Raw genomic sequence first — 21,553 nt, 5'->3', positions numbered from 1 at the left:
CTCTTCCTCCTCTTGTGCTTCCTCTTCAGGTTCTTGATGGACAGGGGCACGCTCTTCCTGCGGCTGGCACCGCCGCCGCTCTGCGAGGAGGTGGTGGAGCTGGCAGAGGAGGTCACGGAGCTGGTGTCATCGGTGTCGTCGGCAGCCTCGTCGTCCGCGTCCTGCTCGGCTGAGTGCAGTCGGTCATCCCCAACCCCCTTCAGCAGGAAGGGGGGCAGCTGCTCGCCAGCCTCGGGGGGCTCCTCGGGACCCTCGTCCTGCACCTCCGCTGGGCTGGCCGAACCATCGGGCGTTTCCTCAGGGCTGGCGGAGCCTGGCTCGCTCCTGGCCTTGGCGTCCTCCTTCCTGTCTGGGTCCTCTGCGGCGTGGTCCCGGGGACACGGGGTGTCCGGGGTGCAGGACATGAGCCTCACGACCTGCTTCTTCAACAGACGCTTGACCTGCAAGGGCAGAGCAGGAAGGGGCACCGTGGGGCATGTGGGGCAGGCGTCAGCCCCGCCCTGGGTGGGACTGGCTGGCCGGACCCCAGGCATCTCGGTTTGGGTGGGCGGCAGCTAGTCAGCCCTCGGTGGCCAGCAAGGGTCATCAGAGCTGCCCACCAGGAGGCGGCAGGCGTCCTTGCCGTGGGAACGGCAGAAGGCCAGGTCCTCAAATGCCCACCGGCTCCCAGCCCCGAGGACATACCTTCTTGGCCATGGAGCCCTCCCCCTGGGCGCAGTTTTTGTCTGGATATTCACGGGCAATCCTGGCCGGCTCTACCTTGGCTGGGAAGACATACAGACAGCGCTCCCCCAGCTGCCGCTGAGCATGGTCAAAGCATCCGAGACGCTTCACCCTGACGTGAGAGAAGTGGGTGTACCCAGGCTGGGCTTCTGTGGCACCAGCAGCCGAGGTTCAAACCTGCCCAGGGCGTGCCCCTGGGGGTGGGCAGAGGGGGCGCCACTCCGCAGCTCACCTGCCTAGGTTCTCCTGGGTGATGACAGAGGGTGGGGGGCTGACGCTGTCTGTGCCCCCCGGACAGAAGCTCTTGGTAATCCATGTGACCTTGAGCTCCACAACCTGCACCTGGGGAAGGCAGGGGGCACAGGGCCACAGTTAGGGCAGGTTCTGACGGCACTGCCTGTAATTGGCTGGGCAGGGTGGTCTGGGGCCCAGGCCCACCCAACTGCCAGGGCAGGAAGTCAGTCTTCAGAGGCCACAGCAAATACCGACATCCCGGAGCAGGCCCTGACTGACCACAGCCAGGCCCCACACAGGACAGCATCCTTCTCACCACTAGTCAGGGCCCAGAGGAGGTGGACCTTGCTCTGGGGGCCAGGCTGAGGGGCGCCTGCCTGTCTGCTGCTCTGTGACCAGAGCCCAGGCTCCCCTCTCCCTCAAGGCCCACCCAGCTCAACAGTTCAGAGGCTGAGTGGAGGCCTGTGCCCTCAGCAAGAGAGGGCCAAGACAGCTGCTTGGTGCCAGGGCCTGGCAGCTGAGCCCACCCCACGGCCCCTGGGCCTACCTCTTCCACCACCACTCGGAACTTGCTCTTGGTACTGAGTACAGGCTTGACCCCTGACAGCCACTGGACGCTGGAGAAGATCTTGGCAGGGCCGATGAGCACCTGGCCCGGGTAGAAGCCGTAGGAATCATCAAAGAAGAGGCCCTGCAGGATTTGGGGTGGGAGGAGGATCCTTGTGAGCAGTGCCTCCTCAGGTGACAGATGGTCCTTGAGGGCCTTCTGCCCAGCCCCCAACACCCCTCAGGGCACATAGATTTACTCGGAAACTGCACACGTGCTGCTGCACCCAGCAGTGTACGGCAGCGAGTATCGGGTACACTCACGCAGAAAAAGATCCACCAAGAACGAGATAAAAGGAAACATAAATGCACGGGACCTTTCTAACGTTCTCGGCCTACAACCCACACTCTCGCGGGCCCAGCGCACACCCGCCCCGTTCCAGCACTCCACCCGAGACAGCGGTGAGCCCTGGGCCAAGAAGTTCTCCCTCCTCTGCAGTGCTCAGGGGCAGGCGAGGACTGCGGAGATGAGATGCCTTCCTGGCAGAGCCTACTCACCGAGTCGCTGACATGGGGGCAGACATCATAGAGCTTGGCACCATCTTCCGTGTTCATGGAGCACCTGGAACAGAGCAGAGTTTGGTCTCCACTGGGGGGACACAGGGACTGGAGTCCCGGGCAGGGCACGCAAACCGCTGCCACCCAGAGGCGCCAGTCTGCCTCCACGCCCAGGACATCTTCTGCAGCAGCTCAGCCTCATCACTGGCACGAGGAACTCTCCCCCACTGGACGAGACCCTAACCCCACGGCCGAGCGCTCACCACCTCAAGGCTGATGTGTGAAGGACGCTGCTGTGCTCCCCGAGCCGAGAGACAGCGGAGCCCAGAGACTAAGCCTGAAAACAAGGTCACAGCAGCCGAGCAAGGCAGCACAGGACCAGCGGCTCGGGGTGAGCTCCTACCTGGCGCCATTGGACAGCTTCAAGATGATCTGGTTCTTCAAGTCGTAGACCTTCCCCAGCCAGCAGTCGTAAGCGATGTAGTCCCCGTACATGAAGGGCTGCAGGCCAAGGGGACAGGGACAGTGAGATGGCAGACACTGCTGTTGGCTGGGGCAGGAACACCTCCCTCGGGCCTACCGCGGCAGAAGAGGAGGGCCCGGAGTGTCTATTGCCTGGCCAGGTCCAACACTGGTCCCTACCCCAAGTCTTCTCAGCGGGATCCTGCTTCCCTTCCCTGGTACAGGAGGGCACGCAGAGGCAGCGGGAGGGAGCGGACCCGGGTGGGAACGGCTCATGGATGGGGGAGCAGGGAGATGCTATATGGTAGGGTCTGGTTACTCGCACAAATAAGTGATTTCAGTGAACAGGGAAATCCGTTGAGGAGAATGAACGAGAACTGCTGGAGAAGGTCCTTATCACCGACACGGAGGAGGAAGGGCAGAAGGAGCCTGACTTGACACACTGGAGCTCGTGTACACGTACATACATGTGTACAAGTATGTACAGGGCACAGGGGCTGATGCGTTCACGTGCGTGCGTGTGTATGTGCACGTGTTGACATGCAGAGCCCCCTGTGCACCTGTGTAAGGGCCTTGGGGAGGGTTTTCCCTGAAAGGAGCCAGGGGTTCACAGAGAAATGGCTGGTGCCAGGGCTGACACCACAGAAATACATGGGGAGCCTAGAACATCTCAGTGAGCCAGGAGGTAAGAGAATGCTCAACAGGGGGGACACGGGCCAGCTCTCAGGGGCCGCCATGAGCCAAATCTGGGACGGTCTGAAGAACGAAATAAACAATGGTAGAGACGGACTGTAACCAACAGAATGAACCAGGCCCCCCGCACTGATAGGGAAAGTGAGTAAGGAGACAGGGAGACGGGGAGGGCAGGCTTGTCCCTCTAGCAGTGCCAACACCAAGACGAGGAGGGCTAGGACCCCAACCAAACCCCCTGCTGTTGAGTCTGACTCACAGCGACCCTACAGGCCAGAACAGAACTGCCCCCATAGGGTTTCCAAGGTTGTGATCTGTATGGAAACAGACCGCCACTTCTTTCTCCCGCAGGACCACTGGTAGGTTTGAAGTGCCAACCTTGCGGTCAGCAGCTAAGAGCTTAACCACTGCACCATCAGGGCTCTGAAGAGGAGGGAAAAGGAGCCCTAATCCCTGTTTACCAGCTGGTGGAGTGATGGCTGGTCCAGGCAGGTAATGGAGGCGGAGCCTGGTGGACGGGGGTTTGACAAGGACAGGGTGTGGACACTGTTGGAGAATCAGCCCATGGCTGCTGAGTGGATTCTGACTCACAGTGACCCTAAAGGACAGGGCAGGACCACTCCCTCCACAGCATTTCCAAGGCTGTCATCTTTACGGAAGCAGACTGCCACATCTTTCTCCCATGGCTGGTGGGTCTGACCCACCCATCTGGTTAGCAGCTGAGCACTTAACCAGTGAATCACCACCAGGGCTCCTAATCTCAGACTCTCTCTCCACAAAATAGATTCAGTTAAAAAGGGTAAGTGGAGAAACCTGGCAGATACCAACATCACCAGGGAGCAAGGTGGATGCCCCCGTGACTGGGCCCATTGCATGCTGTGGCCCGCCATGGGAGGCTGTGGTCCTCCCACATGGCTGGAGGCAGCTCACAAAGGCTGTGGGTCATGCTGCCCAGGGCACGGACATAGGGCGACATGAGGAAGTGCCCCAGACGGGAGGGGGTGGACACTGACAATCCGTGCCAGGCATGCTCTGCTGGGGGCCTAGTCGGAAAGGAGAAACCGGAGCTGGCGGGGATAGGATGGGGTCTGTGGATGGGACAGGGATGTCCCAGAGCTGGTTTCCGCACTGGGAAGAATGTCCTCACTTCAGGAAATTCGCTCTGGGGTATTTTGGGGCCTGGGGCACACTAGCCGCAGCGCACTCCCAAATGTTTCAGGAAAAAAGACTAGAGTGCGAGGGTGATGGGGGGAGGTGGGCAATGGAACATGTGGAGTGAAACGGTAACAGTGGGGGCACCCAGGGCCGGGCAGGGGCTCTCCATACTGTATGTGCAGCTTTTCTGTAAGTCTGAAATCATTTGAAAACAGCTTATTAAGAAGAAACCTGGCAGAAAGGAAGAAGGGTTAGGGGAGGAGCAGGTACAGGACTCCACCTGTCACCAGGCAGAGCTGGGGGCGTGGCCCCGTCCGTGGGAGGAGCCTCATGGCAGGGAGGGGCTGTGCGGGCTAGAGCCACAGGGTGGGCAGGGTGCTGATGGCTCACCCAGATGTGCTGCAGGTCCTTACTGTTGACAGGGTAAATGATGCAGTTGGTACCGATCAGCTTGACAGCACAGTCAATGTTCACGTCGATCACCGTCCCACACTGACTGTCCTGGGGCGAGAGGAAGCCGGCATCAGGCACACGCTTCATGGTACTCCCCCACCCCAGGCAGAGGACCGGGGCGCCCAGAACTCACGGTGGAGCGCATGTGCCGGACCACGTCCCGAGGTACCACGGAGCGGTCCTCCAGCTTCAGCTGTGAGAGGGAGCACAGTGAGAGGCCAGGCCGCAGTCACTGACCGCATATCCCTCCCCAACACCCTACCCGACCGAGTGTCACGCCCATGGCTGACACACACTCCTGCCGCTGGTGCCAGGCCAGAGACAGACACTGTCAGCTCCCCTCCAACCCGCTGCCAGAAGGTGAGCCTGACGCTTGCTGGGGCACCCTGATCAGACTCAAAGCCAGGTACGTGGCAGATCCCAGAGGCCTCACTCTGGCAAAGGCCCTAGAGAACCAAACACTGTTTCAGGTCAACCCTTCTCCATCTTCCGCAGGTGCCCCTCCGAGCTGGTGATCAGTGCAGAGGGCGGGGCGGGGCTGGGCCATGAAAGTCACCCTGGAGCCCTGCTATTGCCTGACCTCACGACACTAATCTGGGCTGTCCTTCCCGGCCAGCTGTGCTTGCTCCTTACCTCGATCTGCTGAGTGACCCCCAGAAGGTGGACCTCTGGGGCCCAGCCAGGTGGCATGACAGGCACCTGACCCTCTGATCACAAACCCTTCAGCAGTGGCTTCCAAGAAGTGGGCGGTCAGGACCCGGCGACTGCTGCCGCCTGCCTCTGCCAGGCCCTGTGGGCCTCTGACTGCCCTGGCCTGAGTCAGCCCCCACAGGCTGGTGGGCCTTGGCTTTCCCACCCTGGGCCACTCCACTGACTCCTCACTGAGGCCACAGTGCCAGGGGTCTCTTGGATGCCAACAGCCCAGTGCCTGGGACGGAAGAGCTGTTCCCCAAACAGGTTCCAGCTGGACTCCACCCTGGGGCAGGAGAGGCGACCTCCAGGCAGGGAGGGCAGAAACAGCGAGGAAAACACTGAGGACCAGACAAGCTGTGCCGTTAGCAGGACGTGACTCTCACAGACACAGGTGGAAGGGAAAGTAGCAGGGACGTTCCTACAGGAAATGGGCCCCCAGCAGTGGGCTCCCTAGTGAGGGGGGTGTCTGCAGGCCTGCAGCTGGGCAGCAGGAGCAGTGCCCTCTCAGAGTGGCTGAGCGATTTAATACAATGGTGGCAGAGGCCCAGCACAGTGCCTGGCACACAGTAAACACTCAGCAAACGGTTGGGATGCTGCCACTCCTCTGGGGTCCAGGCTCTTTTCACGTCTGGTCAGAAACCCCAAGAGCTCTGCTGAGGGCGCCCGGGGACCAGGAGTCACTTTCCTCCCTCCTCTCTGGTCCCCACGAGGTCTTTTCCACGCTGCTGCCCCACCTACCCAATTCCCTGTTCCTGTTCAGACTTCCAAAAGCACAACTGCAGGTTTTCCCAAGGTGCCATAGAAACCAGAAGTTGCAGTACTAGGATATCTAATGAGGCTGCACTGTGGGGGCGGGGGGGGATGCCCTCCTTGGAACCAAACTGTGGTGGGGAGGTACAGGCTCCTTGCCTGCTCTGAGACCCCAGGGGAGAGACGCGGGGTCCCGTGCAGGGTGTCCACAGATCCTGCCCTTATGGTGGCAACTGTGTCTTGTCCTGCGAGCTGCCAGCAGAGGAAGGGGGATAGCACAGGTGCAGTCTGGGGCGGGAACGTGCTCAGCCGCCTGCATCCTGGCCGCAGACCCGCCTCTGCACACAGGACGCTGAGCTCCAGCCCTGGAGATGCCGGCCCCGCTCAGGCGCAGGCGGCTGCTCCCTCTGTCCTCTGCAGAGCCTACTGGCAGGCAGGCGCCTCCGTGCTCCCAGGAGACGGGCTGTCCTCTTGGTGGCGGCTCTCCAAGTGCCCTTGGTGCGTGACGGCCTGCAGGCACAGCTTCACCCGCCTTGGGGTGGGGTCTCCCATCTTTCCTGACAGTTCCTCCTCGTTTCTCCACAGCCCGGATGGTGCTGGGAGCAGAGTGGGAGTGACGGGAGAGGAATGGGTCAGCTACTTTCTAGTCCAAGGGTGTTGTGTGCAAAAGGGCTCCATCATCTTCTACGACTTTGCCGCATGACTCGCTGCCTTTCCAGGCGCCTCTCCACGTATCAGTGCTTTCCTCTCCCTGCCTCCTGCAGCCTAGAAGCACCCCTACTTGTAAGAAGAACTCTGTGCTGCGACGAAGTCGGGGCTCAGTCACCCTCTACCTCACAACCAAAGTCCCCCGTGTGAGTATCACGGGTCAGGTGTTTTCTAAGCATGTGTGCACTTTAACTCATAAACGCTCAACAGCCCTAACAGGCAGGTATTGTCACCATCCCCATTTTACAGGCAAGTAAACTGAGACAGAGAGAGAACAAGTAACTTTTAAGGTCGCACACAGCTAGGAAGCAGAGGGGCTGGGACTTGAACTCGGGCTGTGTGGCTGGAGCCCGTTCTCTGAACCACACAAAAAGCTTACCCCTTCCCCAGAACCACAGAGGTCAGAACAGGGTAGAAGGTAGTTCTGGAGGGTCCATACTGTCTAAAGGACCCCAACTCTTTCCCAGCTGCTTAGCTGAAAACGCTCCGTCCGCGTGGGAGGCGGGGAGGGCCCCACCGCGCTCCGCCGCGCAGGAACTGCCACGCGACACTCAGGAGGTGCTGCGCCAGCAGTCCGCCCCCACTGCTCACTATACTTGTAAAGGATCAATCACCCATAGCACAAGGAGCCCTGGTGGCACAGTGGTTAAGCTCTCAGCCGTTAACCAATAGGTCAGTTTTTACCCACCAGCTGCTCCGAGGGAGAAAGATGAGGCAGTCTGCTTCCATACAGATTACAGCCCTGGAAACCCTCTGGGGCGTTCTAACCTGCCCTATGGCGTCGCTGAGTCCGAATCCAAGAGCAACGGGTTCCCCAAATCACAGCCCTCGACTGCCTGGTAAGGCTGCCAGCACTAGAGGGCGCTGTGCCTCCTCTTAGCGAACACAAGATTCCAGCCCCAAACCAAGCACCATGAAACAAAACCCACACTCCCACTGTTAGAGGTACCCTGCTCCTGCACCCTGAATACACTGGAGGTTTTTTGTTTTTTAAATGGTTCCTGAGATAGGATGGGAGGTGGGGGTGGACAGATCTCATGGTCACCACGGGCCCTAAACATGTGAACACCCTCCAAGGTCAGTGAACCAACACTGAGAGGGAGGGTGCCAGAGGTCTCCAAACAGAACCAAGACCAGAAAGACCGCGCTCCAAGCGCCAGCTGTCTGCATGCACAGCGGTTATTAGCGATTTTTAAATTTTGCTCACGAGCCTGCTGAACGGAGTGTGCCTTTTTTTTTTTTTTAACTTTTACTGTGGTGAAAATATACACAACGTTCACCAACATAACCACCTTCCCGTTCACAGCTCAGGGACATGGGTGGCACTTTTCATGCTGCGCCACCATTACTGGTGTCCTTTTCCAAACTCCACCCCCACGTTAGCATGAATGAGTGTTGACACGGCTATCAGGGCTGTGGGCCCTGCCTGGTGGGCCCCACTGCCAACATCCTCTGCCTCCACGTTCTGTTCTGTGGAGAGGGGCCACCACATCACAAACCTATCCTCCGTGAAGAGAGGCCTGGTGCCTGTGGTGGAGATGGAGCAGGTTAACCAGGATCCACGGTACCACGCACGTGATCACGGGCCAGGGCGGCAAGGCCCTGATCTCAGGAATCTCACATTCAGGGGCAGTAGGGAGACAGACAGACACAGATCGGGCGGCACTGAGCACCACGGAAAACAGAAGGCACAGAAGGCCGGTGGGCAGTGACCGAATGGGGGAGTCGGAGTGAGGTACTCTCCACGGGTGGGCAAGAAAGGCCGCTCCAGGCGACACCAGCAGAGGCCGGAGTAAAATACGGGAGCAAGAGCAGCTGCATGTAGTCAGTCGCGGAGGCCCCTCCCTGGAGTGTCTCTGACCAGCAGGAAGGCCGGGCGGCCAATGGCTCAGGAAGCTCTCAGAAAGTGGTGGGGACACAGCCAGGCCACTCAGGCCTGAGGGAAGCATGGTGAGCACCTGAGATCCTACTCTGAGTAAGAGGACGTCCTGGGGCTCTGAGCAGAGAGCTGGATGACGGTAAGTTTAAAGGAGCATCTGGCTGTGCAGAGACAGGCAGGGAGACTAGCTGGCCCTCGGCTCTCACCTGGTGGCAAACTTCTCCCAGGGGACACTAGGCAAGGTCTAGAGATGATTTTGGTTGCCACGATTGGCAGGGGTGCTTCTGACGTTTAGGGATGCTGCTAAGCCTTCTATAATATGAACGACCGCCCCCGCCACACGTAACAACCGGCCCCGCCACACGGAACGACCGGCCCCGCCACAAGGAACATCCGCCCCCGCCACACGGAACGACCGGCCCCGCCACACGGAATGACCTGGCCTGAAGTGTCAGTGGTGCCGAGGTTTGAGATGCCCAGAGCTGGGCAATTCCGAGGACAGTGGTGCTGAGACCAGAGCAGGGGTGGAGAGGGTGGGAGAGGACCACCCTCCAGATCTCTCTGGAAGGCAGAGCCAATGAGCCCCTCTGAGTTGGAAACATAACATGGAAAGGGAAGGAGGGGTTGGATGGGGACAGGTACCCACAAAGGGTGAACACAGGGTGTGGTCACCAGTAGGGGGCAGGCTTCCCACGGTGGGTGCATCAGGGCTTCCTAAGCAGCTGCCCCCACCTCTGCTGATGTCCCAGGCACTGAAGGGGTCCCTGCAGTTCTGATGCTGCCTGGAGCTGCATGGGCCGAGGTGCCCTGCCTGTGGTCCCCTCCATGGGAGCCAGTGAGCTAAGGCAGCAGCATTGTCAGTGACACTACGGTACGAGATGGGTGTCTGGGGGGGTGTGTACAAGCGTACACACACACACACTCCTCTGGCTGACAGTGATACTACGGTACGAGATGGGTGTGTGTGTGTGCATGATGTACGCACACACACACAGACACTCCTCTGGCAGAGAGACCCAACGCATCATTTGGAGGTGGGAAAGGGGAACTCTGCTGAGACCTACAAATGAGATCAATTAACTCTGAGTGCTTCCTACAGACTTAAAGCTGGACAAGGACATAAGCTTAAAGCAAGGAGTGTGCACCGCCACTAAGGAGCGTACAGGGTGCAGAAGGACAGAGACGAGGGGGTCAGGCCCAGCAACGGTCGCTCTTCTCTACCTTGCCCCCACCCCCTCTGGTGTTAAGGCGATGGCCAGCCAAGCAGCTACTTATGCCAGACTGGCAAGGTCATCCCACTGTGTGGCCTTCTGAAAACGCTCCGGAGTTTCAAATGGGGTGCTCCCTGGAGCACCATTTTTCCCACCTGTGGGTTCTGACCCCAGAGAAGTTCTGAAGTCCATTTAGTGGGTCGGAGCCCAGAGTGGGAAAGCTCCGACCTGTGTGTCTCCGAGGCAGTAAACCAAGGACACGTGGGAGGGCGCTTCCAGCTGCACACAGCTCTGGGTCCCAGTACAAAGTGTGCATTTTCCTGTGGGTCACTGGCGACAAGCGGGAGAGCCCTGCTGTGCTGAGGTGTCTGGCCTGTCCCTGGGACCCGGGCTCTGCTGCTGTTTTCTGGCGAGGATTCCAGCCACTCACAAGGGGAGAGACAGCCCAGCTCCGAAGCTGGCTTGGAGCCAAAACACAAGCAAAACAGCCCCTCCCTATCTCTACAGCACACACAGTTTTTTGTATTGGGGGGGGTTTCAGGTCCCTGGGAGGTTTAAACGGTTAACATCCTAGGCTCCTAATGGAAAGGCTGCAGGTTCGAGCTCACCCACCAGCACTCTGGGAGACCGGCCTGGTTGTCGACTTCCCCAACATCCACAGAAGCGGGCATCACCTCCACGGCAACAGCCACCACTGGGAACCCTCTGGGACAGCTTCACACGGACACACATGGGGTCACCAAGAGCGAGTGTCAACTTCATGGCAACTGGTTTTTTATTTTTGTTTTGGGGTAACTTTTATCTCTTTCTGACATCACTTAAAACGCCGAGTTGGCTGTACCAGTAAAAGTGAGAGTGGTGGCAAGGGGCGGTGCTGTGGGCTCGAGCCGGGCTCCTCAGCCAGCGTCCACCCGTGTCTCCTGTTCACCCACGTGAGGACGCTGCCAGAGCAGTGGGCATCGCGTGAGCCCTGGACAGCCAGCGCGCCTGTGGGCCGGGCTGCACGTTCTGCTAGGGAGAGGGCGACGTCTGGAGAAGTCCTGTCGGCAAGAAGGAAAAGACAAATGCTGGGGCCCCGAACTAGAACGCTGTGTCGATCGCGTGTGAAACGACTAGACGCTCGGCTGAAACCCAAGACGCAGGCCGATCCAGGGAATTAACCCGAGTGCCTTCTGTAGGTTCCGGGCGAGGTAAGAACAAAATACCTAATAAGGAATGTGTCTTGGCTTTAAATTTTCATTTAGACAGAGACCAAGAGGCAGGCACTCAAGCAGAACAAGGGGACACTTGTGTGGTTTTAAATCAGGAAAGGGGTGCATCAAGGTTCATCCTTTCACCACATGTATTCAGCCTGTATGCTGAGAAGCTAGACTACACCAAGAAGAACCGAAGAATGAAGAACCTGGCACCAGGACTGGAGGAAGACTCATTAGCAACCTGTGGAATGCGCATGACACAACCTGGTAGCTGAAAGCAAACAGGACTTGAAGCACTTACTGCTGAAGATCAAAGACAACAGCCTTCAGCATGAATGACACCTCAACATGAAAAATCAAAACCAAACTCACTGCCATCTAGTTGGTTACGACTCATAGCGACCCCTCCTTGGGTTTCCAAGTGGGTATCTCTACAGGTATCTCTACGAAAGGAGATCGCCCAACCTTCCTTCCGAGAGTGGCTGGTGGGTTTGAACCGCCAGCCTCCTGGTTAGCAGTCAAATGCCTTAGGGCAGTACGCCACTAGAGCTCCCCCACCTCAACATAAAGAAAACAAACATCCTCACAACTAGATCAAAAAGCAACATCACACACACACACCCAAAAAACATCACCATGATAAATGGAAAAAGACTGATGTCGTCAAGGATTTCATTTTACTTGGATCCCAATCTGCGCCCATGGAAGCAGCAGTCAATGTACTGCTCAGACAACGTACTGCACTGGGAAAATCTGCTGCAAAAACCCTCTTTAAAGTGTTAAAAGCAACAAGTTACTCTGAGGACTAAGATGCACCTGACTGAAGCCATGGCGTTTTCAATCACGTGCGAGCTAGACGATGAACGCGGAAGACCAAAGCAGGGCTGATGCCCTTAACCCACGGCGCCGCTGAGGAACACTGAAGGGCCCACGGGCCGCCAGAAGAGCCACAGGTCCGCCTGGGAAGAAGCCCAGCCAGACGCCCCTTACGAGGGAGGAGGGTGAACTCTGTCTCACACACTTTGGACATACTGTCAGGAGGGACTGTCCCTGGAGAAGGACATCAGGCTTGGTAAAGGAGGGTCAGAGAAAAAGGGAAGACCCTCACCGAGACGGACTGACACGGTGGCCGCAACAAGGAGCTCAGACATGGCCCACAATGGTGAGGACGGGGCAGGGCGAGCACACAGGGGGCACGGGGTCACCATGAGTCCGAGCCAGCCCAACGGCACCCAACACCACCACCTTCAGACAGAGAAAGCAAAGTGAAAATGTCTGAAAACATTTCTACACAAGCAATCCCTGCCAAGGAGCTGGCAGTTCAGGACTTGGCTGCTAACTGAAAAGTGGGCAGTTCAAATCCACCACGGCTCCTTGGGAAGAGAGACCTGGCAATTTGCTCCCATCAAGATGACAGCCTGGAAAATCTGATGGGGCAGTTGTGCTTGTCACACGGGGTCGCTGTGAGTCTGAAGCAACTGGACGGCACTAACGACAGCAGGATGCGGAGCTGGGGGGAGGGGCATCAACGACCATCATTCCCATTTTCCAGACGGACCGCAGAGGAAGGGGAGGCCACATCCCACCCTCAGCCTCATACTCTCACCGGCCAGGGCCACCTCATTCCCAGGGGTCCCTCTCCCCAGTCTCTGGATGCCACTCAGAGCTGAGAGCAGAGCCGGGCAACACGACACGCTGCATCACTGCCTGGGGCTGCAGTCGCCGCCGCCACCCGCTTGCTGGAACGGTCTGAACGTGCAGCCTGCCCGAGGGGACAGAGAAAGGGGATGGGAGGCCAATGCCTGCCAAGTGAGGGGGAAGGATCGGGAGCCGCCTGGCAGGAGGCCAGCCGGAGCCCAGGAGCCTGGGCGGCAGGGCTTCTGCAGCCTGCGTGCTTGGTATGTAGACAGGCATTCCAGTGGCAGCGCTGGCACTGGGGAAGAGCCCAGCACTGAGGCCCCTGGGCTGCCCTGGGCTTGTCAACCTGGCTTACAGGGGACCAGGACAGTCTGGGCCGCCTGGGCATGAAGAGGGGAGAAATGGCATCTTTAGAAGGCCTCCCTCCACAAGAAGCGACTTCCTGTTCAGTTCTTGTCCAGGGGGCCTGCCGGGCACCCCCAGAGGAAGAGGGAGCAGCCAGCTGTCCAGGAAGCAGCCTCCACGCTGCCCTCCAGACCCTGGGCCGCCCGCCCACTGTCAGGTCACCTTATGGAGAACAGTCCGGCAGGCCCACGCTGGGCCTGTGCTGAGCAGGGCTGCACCGCTTTCCCGGCTCTCACTCCACAGAGGAGGCGGGCAGCCTGCAGAGGCAGCAGCCTGCCAAGTTCAGGCAGCACCAGCACTGGCCTGAGTGCCCTCCACCCCGGGGCTATAAAGGCCTGCTGAGCAGTAGTGCCAGCTCTCCGAGGGGTCCCTGGACCGGCGGCCCCTGACAGCTTCTTGGAGTTGTAATCTCTGCCCTGCTCCCCACATGCCAAGTCACACTCTGCCCATAAGCAATGCTTCCGGGTTATCCATGTGCACATGAAATATGACCTCATTCATGGAACAGTGGCTCCAACAGGGGGGATGTTGAAATGGGGAGGGGGTGTCATGGGTCCCAGATTCACAACCCAGTCACCTCTGTCACAGCCTCCAGGAGATGTTCTGAAAAAGTTCCCAGAGTGACTGGGATACACACCCCCAAGCCCTAGTCCTGCTGGCTAGTGTTTGAAAGGCAGCAAGAAGGAGGAGGGAGACGGTTACGGGGGCCTTCGACTCCCTGGGCTGCTTTGAGGGATGTTCCTGTCAGGGAAGAACAGCAGAGCTGGGATGTGCTGCCCAGGAGGAGGGGCGCCTGGAGGGGCTGGGTCTGAGTCTGGGGGGCAGCCAGGTTTGCTCAGTGTGAGGGATCCCGCATGCAGAAACACCTTCCCTGGACCACACCCGCCTCCTGTGTGTTTATCAAGTCCCTGCACTCACTATGTCCAGGCACCACTGGGCACCACGGGCCTGGTGACTGCAAAGACTGGGTAGCCCCCGGTGGCTTGGGAGCCTTTTCCCAGGGCTGAAACACTTAGAGACTAAAAAGCAACCACTGAGACTAGGGAGAGAGGACGTCCAAGTCCAAGTGTACAGCCATGGGGAGAGGCCGCGGCCGCCATGGAGACAGCCCATGCCACTGAGACCCGTCTGAGCTGCAGGCCGGACACAGGAACCAGGTGTGGTGCTGCCAGTCCCCAGCTGTGTGACATCACCTGCCAGGTTCTTGTCTGCCTCGCTTGGGACAGGTGCCCTGGGCTGGACACACAGCCACACCCCTGCCAGCCACGACTCCTCTGCTCACTTTTCATGACGCCTTTGGGGCCTTTGACTTTCCACGTGCTCAGCTTCCCCCAGGAGTCAGACCTCGGCTCCTCCCGTAGCCCAGTCCTCGGCATCCACCTCACAGATCCCCGACAGGCTGAGGGAGATGCCCCTGGTCGGCGTGGGCTGAGACAGCGCCCTGGAGCAGGGCGTGGAGGAGAGACCTGGGGCTCAGAACGGCACTAGAACAGCCACAGGCACACACGGGGACAGTGACCAAGAACTGACCGCCAGGCGAAAAGGAACACACAGGTGCCTCTGGATCCAGGTGTGTATTGCTAGTAAGTCGTATGTGAGAACGTTACAAATCAAAGGGATTTGGGCTGAACCAGGAGAGCCACTTAAAGGAGACTACAGGGGTGAACCTGGAGGACATTATGCTGAGTGAAGTAAGTCAATCACAGAAGGACAAATTCTGCATGAGTCCACTGCTGAAAGAAGTCAAGGAGAGGTTGGTACATAGAAGGGTTACTAGGGATGGCAGGGGAGGGGAGGCTAATTCCTAGATGGATTAGGGGGAAAAAAAAAAAAAACCATATATATATATATATACATACACACACATATATACATACATACATATATCCCAAAGATTATTAGTGGTGACCAGGTGTAGGAGGGTGGGGGAACGGGGAAGCTTTTGTTTGGGGGGCACCGAATTTATGTGAACGGTGGTGGAATATTTTGAAAAAGGACAATAATGGTGGTACAACATGAAAAATGTCATCAATGTCCCTGAGCTGTGAACTGGGAAGTTGTTATGTCGGCGAATGTCTTGTGCATGTTTTCATCACAATAATAATGACAATGAAAGACCACAGGAGACCTCAGTGGGTGCAAACTGCCACCGCCTGCCTCCACGGTCAGATTCTCCCACCTAGCTGACTCTGAGTATGGACACACCCACACCGGGTGAGGGCCGGCACTGAGGGTGAGTCAGCGCTGGATGAGGGAGGCTGCCACCGACCGCCTGGCAGGAGGGATGCCAGCCAGCTCAGGGCCAGCACAGGCAGAGGAGGGAAGAGGCCTGAGTGTCACAGAAGCCAGTGGGCTCCCCACACCACCCCGGTCCCCATCAGCAGCTCAGGAGGCGGGGCTCCACTGCAGCAGGCCACCCAGAGTCCACAAGTAGAAACCAGACCCCAGCATGCAAAGGCCCTGGCTTACTGAGGGCCCTTCCACACAGCTGAGCAGGCACTGTCCTGCTCACCAGGAGGCCAGAGAATCTCACCTGCAGGTGCCTTCCCGTGAGCCCAGCCAGTGTTCTCAGCCACTCTGACTCCTGCCTCACAACTGCAGGAAGAATCTTAAACCACATGACACACAAGGTGACTGATGTAAGTGCTAACCCCTTGCAGTTTATCAGGAGGAAAGCAGGGCAATGCTTAATAACAAAACACAACTCCAGAGGAGGAAGTGCCAGGGTCCACTCCCTAAACCCGTCACTGGCGAGAACCGACTGTCGGCTCCTCCTGGGCCGACTCTTTCAGGAAGGACTGAAGGACTTTGCCACCTCAACTCATCCGATCACAAACCTGCAGACAGACACACTTCTTGAGACTAAAACTGGACCTGCCATCAGGAAAGACCAACTGCTGGAACAGGCCACCATGGTTGGTAAGTGGAGGGTCAGTGACCCTCATGACAGCAGCCGTCACAATGGACCACAGCATGCCACACCTTCAAACTGGCCACCACCAGGGGAGGCTCCCGCCAAGTGCACACTGTGCCGGTCGGGGACAGACGGCCCAGAAGCCTCAGCAGGGGGGGAGGGGAGGGCAGTGGCCGTTCGTTAGGAATGCTGGAAAACAGAGAAGGGGGCAGCCCCTGGGGGGAGAGGGCGGAGGCCAGCTATGGGTCCAGGTCCCTGGGGAGCTCTCAGAAATGCAGAGTCCTGGTTTTCACCCAGGAAGACTGAACCAGCCTGCTCCCTCAGCCACCAGGACAGCCAGCCCTTGTCCAAACAGTCCCCCTTCAACCAGCAATGTTCTCTTTCCTCCCACACAAAACCAAAAACCACCCTGGCTGCTAGGGGCCCATGCTAACTTACACAATCACAGCTAAAACCTGGGGATCGAGCTGTCAAAGCCAAGCGGCTTAAAATAATCAACAAAATGAGACGCAACTCATCCCCACGTCTCCACATCCCCAACAAGCCCCTTCTGGGGGTCAGTGCTCGAAATACACAGGAAGGTCCTTAAAACTGTGGCCCCACCACTCACCCACCCTGCCTTGGGTGGCCAGACCCGGGCCAGGCTGGCCAGGCCAGTGCCAAGAAGAAAGTCCTGGGCTCCGGGCAGCTCCGAGGCACCTGAGACCAGCTCTGCTAGCACACCTGCTCGGGGCCCCGGAGGACACGCTTCTGGCAGCCATGGGAAGCCAATGTTTAGAACGGAGCTCCCGGCAGGAGCAAGCTGGTCAGACTCAGCGTGTTTCAGAATTCAACCTGAGACAGGTGCCCACTCGTGTCATGCTGCCAACCCCCCAGAGGCGGTCAGGACCCTTCTTCGCCTCTCCACTGCCAGCCCACGGAAACATGACGCCTTCTGCCGACCGCAAAGCGTTGGCGCCTGCCCCCTGCCCCCTGCAGGGCTGCACGGCATCAGCCCCTCTGCCCAGAGTGTCTGCAGAGCGCCCCAGCCACGCTCCCAAATGCTCGGAGCTCGCTGATGCCAGCCACTCTGCAGAACACGGTCCACCTCCCCGGCTGACTGGGCGGAAGGGATGCGCTCAGCACTGCTATTTTTAAAAACGCAAATACCATAGAAAAAGGCAGGGCAGTTCAGGTCCATGGCCAACGCATCCTCAGGGGCCACGTTCTCACTGAGGGAGCTCTGGGGTGGGGCCGGGGGGAACAGAGGGGTCTCATCTTTGCAAGGAGAACCTGGCTTCTGGCCTTCTGTATCATTTGGTTTTTATAATACTTAGGACCTCAGACCCATCCCAGTGGACAGAGATGACAGCACAGAGAGCAGGACACACACACATAGCTGTGCCAGGATACAGACACACACACACACACAGAGTCACACCAGGACATACACACACAGCTGTGCCAGGATACACAGACACACACACAGACACACACACACAGCCACACCAGGACATATACACACACTCAGCCACTCCAGGACACAGACACACAGCCACGGCAGGACACACACACACAGCTGTGCCAGGATACAGACACACACACACATAGCCACACCAGGTCATACACACACACACACTCAGCCACTCCAGGACACAGACACACAGCCATGCAGGACACACACACACGCACACACAGCTATACCAGGACACACACAAGACACACACGCACACAACCACAGCACTCCAGCCTGCAGGCACCGGAAGAACTCAAGACCCACCTGGGAATGGCTATGTGAAAACGATGCTGGGTTTTCCAGTATCTGTAAGTCACAGACTACACACACACACACACACACAAAGAGCTACACCAGGACACACACAAGACACACCCAGAGCCATGCCAGGACACACGCACACACACACACTCAGCCAGTCCAGGAGACACACCACACAGCCACTCCAGGACACAAACACAACCCTCAGCCACACCAGGACGCAGACACACAGCAGGCCAGCACACTCTAGCCTGCAAGGAGGGGAAGAACTCAGGGCCCGCTGGGAATGGTTATGTGAAAGCCATGCTGTTTTTTCCAGTATTTTTTTTTTTTTTTTTCATTAGGATTTGGGTGAAGATTTACAGAGTAAATTCACTTTTCATACAGCAGTTCACATATACTTTGTCTCATGTCATTGACCAAAATTTACAATGCAGCAGCTCCCCTCCCACTTCCTCCCCATAGTTACCTCCTCCCAGTGTCCATCCCTTCATACTCTTCGAGAGGCCCATTGTCTGCCAACCCTGTATATGATCTTGGATATACTCTCCATTTAGACATACATAATTGTTTAGCTTGTTCACCCATCTATCCGTCCCTATACCCATGTTTGCTTTCATTGACATTGACAACTCAGTACTGTATTTACAAAGGGGTTCATATTTGTTGTTTGTACTGCCCATGTAACTCTCTCTGTCTTTCTCATCCTCAATGCTGCCATATTGGTCACTCACATTTGGTACACTGCCCTTCTCTTCACCCAAATCAATATTTATCTCTATCTATCTAACAGCATTCCCTCCCCTCCCCTCCCACCCCTGGTAACCAACAAAGAAAATGTCCTCCAATATATAAACCTTTCCTTAACTTTCACAATAACGGACTAATACAATATTTGTCCTTTTGTGACTGACTTATTTCGCTCAGCATAATGTCCTCCAAGTTCATCCACGTTATGCGGTGTTTTGCAGATTCTACATTATTCTTTAGCGTTGCATAGTATTCCATTGTGTGAATGTACCAAAGTTTGGTTATCCACTCCTCAGTTGTTGGACATCTAGGTTGTTTCCAAGTTTTGGCTATTGTAAATAGTGCTGCGATGAACATCGGCGTGCATATATCTGTTCTTGTTATGGCTCTCACTTCTTTAGGGTATATACCTAGTAATGGGATGGCTGGGTCAAATGGTATTTGTATTTCCAACTTTTGAAGGAATCGCCATACTGCTTTCCACAATGGTTGTACCATTTTACAGTCCCACCAGCAGTGTAGGAGAGTCCCAATCTCTCCACAACCTCGCCAGCATTTGTTATTTTCTTTTCTCCAGTATTTTTAAGTCACAGCCTCCATCCTTCTAGAACAAACTGAGACGGGACGCTATTCCTTTCCACAAGAAGCCAAGGCAGGGGGATGACAAAACCCTGGGTTTGAAGCAGCCAATCAGGGTCTTCTATCACTCAGTCCCAAATCCAAGGACAGACTTCAACACCTGCCCAACTCACACGGCTGACGTCCCCGGCGGGAGAACCCCACGGCCTGGCTGACGGCGGCTGCCAGTCAGCACAAGCGGCCCTCGCCCCTTACCCTCCTGGACTCCCCCACACCAACCCAGACAGCTACAACTTCCTTTCCTTCAGTGCCCCCAGTCACTAGGTCAGGTCAGCACAGGTCAGGCAAAACCCAAACCAATGTCAGTAACCTTAAAACACACAGACAACCACACAACTCCACAGCTTTCCGCTGATTTAAATGCGAGGACTGAGGTCCAATAATCTTGGTAGAATCACAGTGCACGGGACAGACCTTTAAGTACCGACGCTCAGGCCCTACTCTGACCACTGCCAGCTCAACGCTACGCCTGCAAAGCCAGGAGAAGCCCCGTGATTCTGGGGGCTCGGATGCAGCTGAAGTGTCTGTCCCCTGCTGCCCAGCCACTATGGACACAACATGCTGCTGTCCTCAGGCAGCCGTGTAAAAGGTTCGTGTGACCAAGTGCTTAACACACAGGGTGGGACTGGCACTGTGACGGAACACGAGTGGGAAGGGCCTTGGCTGGATGTCCAGTGGCGAGGAAGATGTTCTTCTCTACTGGGGCCCTCACATTTTGCTAGATGAAAAGCAGCTTTTAAGTGTGGGATTAAAATTCTACTCTGCAAAGGAGTGTCAGCAGCCTCCCTGGTCCTAGGGCACTGTGACAAAGGCTGTAAGGCCCAGAGGTGGCACCGATCTGGTCTCGGAGATCCGCTGCAATCCAGGAGCAGGGGCCAATTCAGTCACCACACGCTTCCAACCAAGACTGCACTAATGTGGGCTGAAGCCCCCACGTCAGAAGATGGGGCACGTGGTAGTTGTGTGTGAACTTGGCTGGCAGCTGGACGCGTTATTTCCCCGGTGAAACTGGTGATCAACTCCAGGGTGGAATCTACTGGAACAGCCGTCAGTATGTAAGCAGCAGCTTTGAGAAAGGGCTCTGCAGCTCTTTGGCAGCTTGGACCCCTGCATGTAGCCAAGTCTTCTTAAAGCAGCCTGCCATGTTTCCTGCTGAGCTTGGGACTGTCTCTGGACTTGAACTAGTGGCCTGCCATGCTGTTTGGTAATCTTGGAACTGTGCCATTTTACTTCTCAACCTTAGGTTTGTCAGTCTCAGCAGCTAGCAGGTGCCTGAGTTAAGAGAAGCCTCCAGCTTCGGTGGGCCAGGAGCAAGAGGCAGACCTGAAGCCCAAGGTGGAGGGGCCTTTACCCAGCCCCTAGAACTGGGACTTTGAACTCCAACTTGTAGCCTCCTGAACTGTAAGAGAATAACCCGTTTGTTAAAGCCACCCACCCAGGGCATTCCTATCCAAGCAGCACTAGAGGACCAACACATGGCAGAAAGGGCAGTGATTCACCCCAGGCAGCCAGAGACATGACCCAGCCAACGGAGGAACTCCAGCCCTTGAGGCCGTTCTGCTTCTAACGATGAGCAGTGTGACATGTTTACACTCATTTTATGAACTGTGGGTGACAAGCCACATCTTGCACTGGACGGCCCAACACCCACTCAGCAGGTAGCCTGGGGGGAGCTGTGTCCAGCACACTGACTGGCTGTGCTACTTGGGGCAGATCACTACCCTCTCTGGGGCCAAAGCCCTAACATGCCATGATTCTAAATGCACACCAAGGAGCACGCACAGGATTTTCAAACATGTGACTAGACACTAATATGATGAGCAAAGAACTGCAGGCCACAGATAACCGAGACCCAAGGATAATTCGTGCTGATGGGAGAGCAAGCCACTTAGTATCTGTGGAGAACTTAAATTACAGTAGGGACAGTTGCTCAACATAAAGAAAACAGGAGTCCTCCCAACTGGACCAATAAGCAACATCATGATAAAAAGAGAAAAGATCAAAATTGTCAAGGATTTCGTTTTACTTGGATCTATAATTAATGCCCATGGAAGCAGCAATCAAGAAATCAAGTAACATATTGCATTAGACCAATCTGCTGCGAAAGCCCTCTTTTAAAAACTTAAAAAGCAAAGATGTCACTTTGAGGACTAAGGTGCTGCTGACCCAAGCCATGGTATTTTCAATGGCTTC

General features: G+C 56.7%; 1 protein-coding gene across 1 annotated transcript in view; it reads right to left on the bottom strand.

The window, feature by feature from the left end:
- UBE2O (ubiquitin conjugating enzyme E2 O) overlaps nucleotides 1-21,553 on the bottom strand; it is a 67,487-nt gene that overhangs the window by 11,144 nt on the left and 34,790 nt on the right. Inside the window, exons 2-9 of the mRNA XM_007959624.2 lie at nucleotides 4,955-5,014; nucleotides 4,759-4,869; nucleotides 2,465-2,562; nucleotides 2,062-2,125; nucleotides 1,505-1,648; nucleotides 956-1,065; nucleotides 685-835; nucleotides 4-440 (exon numbers count right to left, since the gene is read on the bottom strand). Of these exons, the coding sequence (XP_007957815.1) occupies nucleotides 4-440; nucleotides 685-835; nucleotides 956-1,065; nucleotides 1,505-1,648; nucleotides 2,062-2,125; nucleotides 2,465-2,562; nucleotides 4,759-4,869; nucleotides 4,955-5,014 (1,175 nt within the window). The remainder of the gene's footprint in view (nucleotides 1-3; nucleotides 441-684; nucleotides 836-955; nucleotides 1,066-1,504; nucleotides 1,649-2,061; nucleotides 2,126-2,464; nucleotides 2,563-4,758; nucleotides 4,870-4,954; nucleotides 5,015-21,553) is intronic.

This window comes from Orycteropus afer, unplaced genomic scaffold (genome assembly GCF_000298275.1).
Source record: "Orycteropus afer afer isolate SDZICR_OR568_19922 unplaced genomic scaffold, OryAfe1.0 scaffold00018, whole genome shotgun sequence".
Taxonomy (NCBI): Eukaryota; Metazoa; Chordata; class Mammalia; order Tubulidentata; family Orycteropodidae; genus Orycteropus; species Orycteropus afer.
The sequence above is the reverse complement of the archived record's forward strand: the minus strand, read 5'-3'. Positions and strand labels throughout refer to the sequence as shown.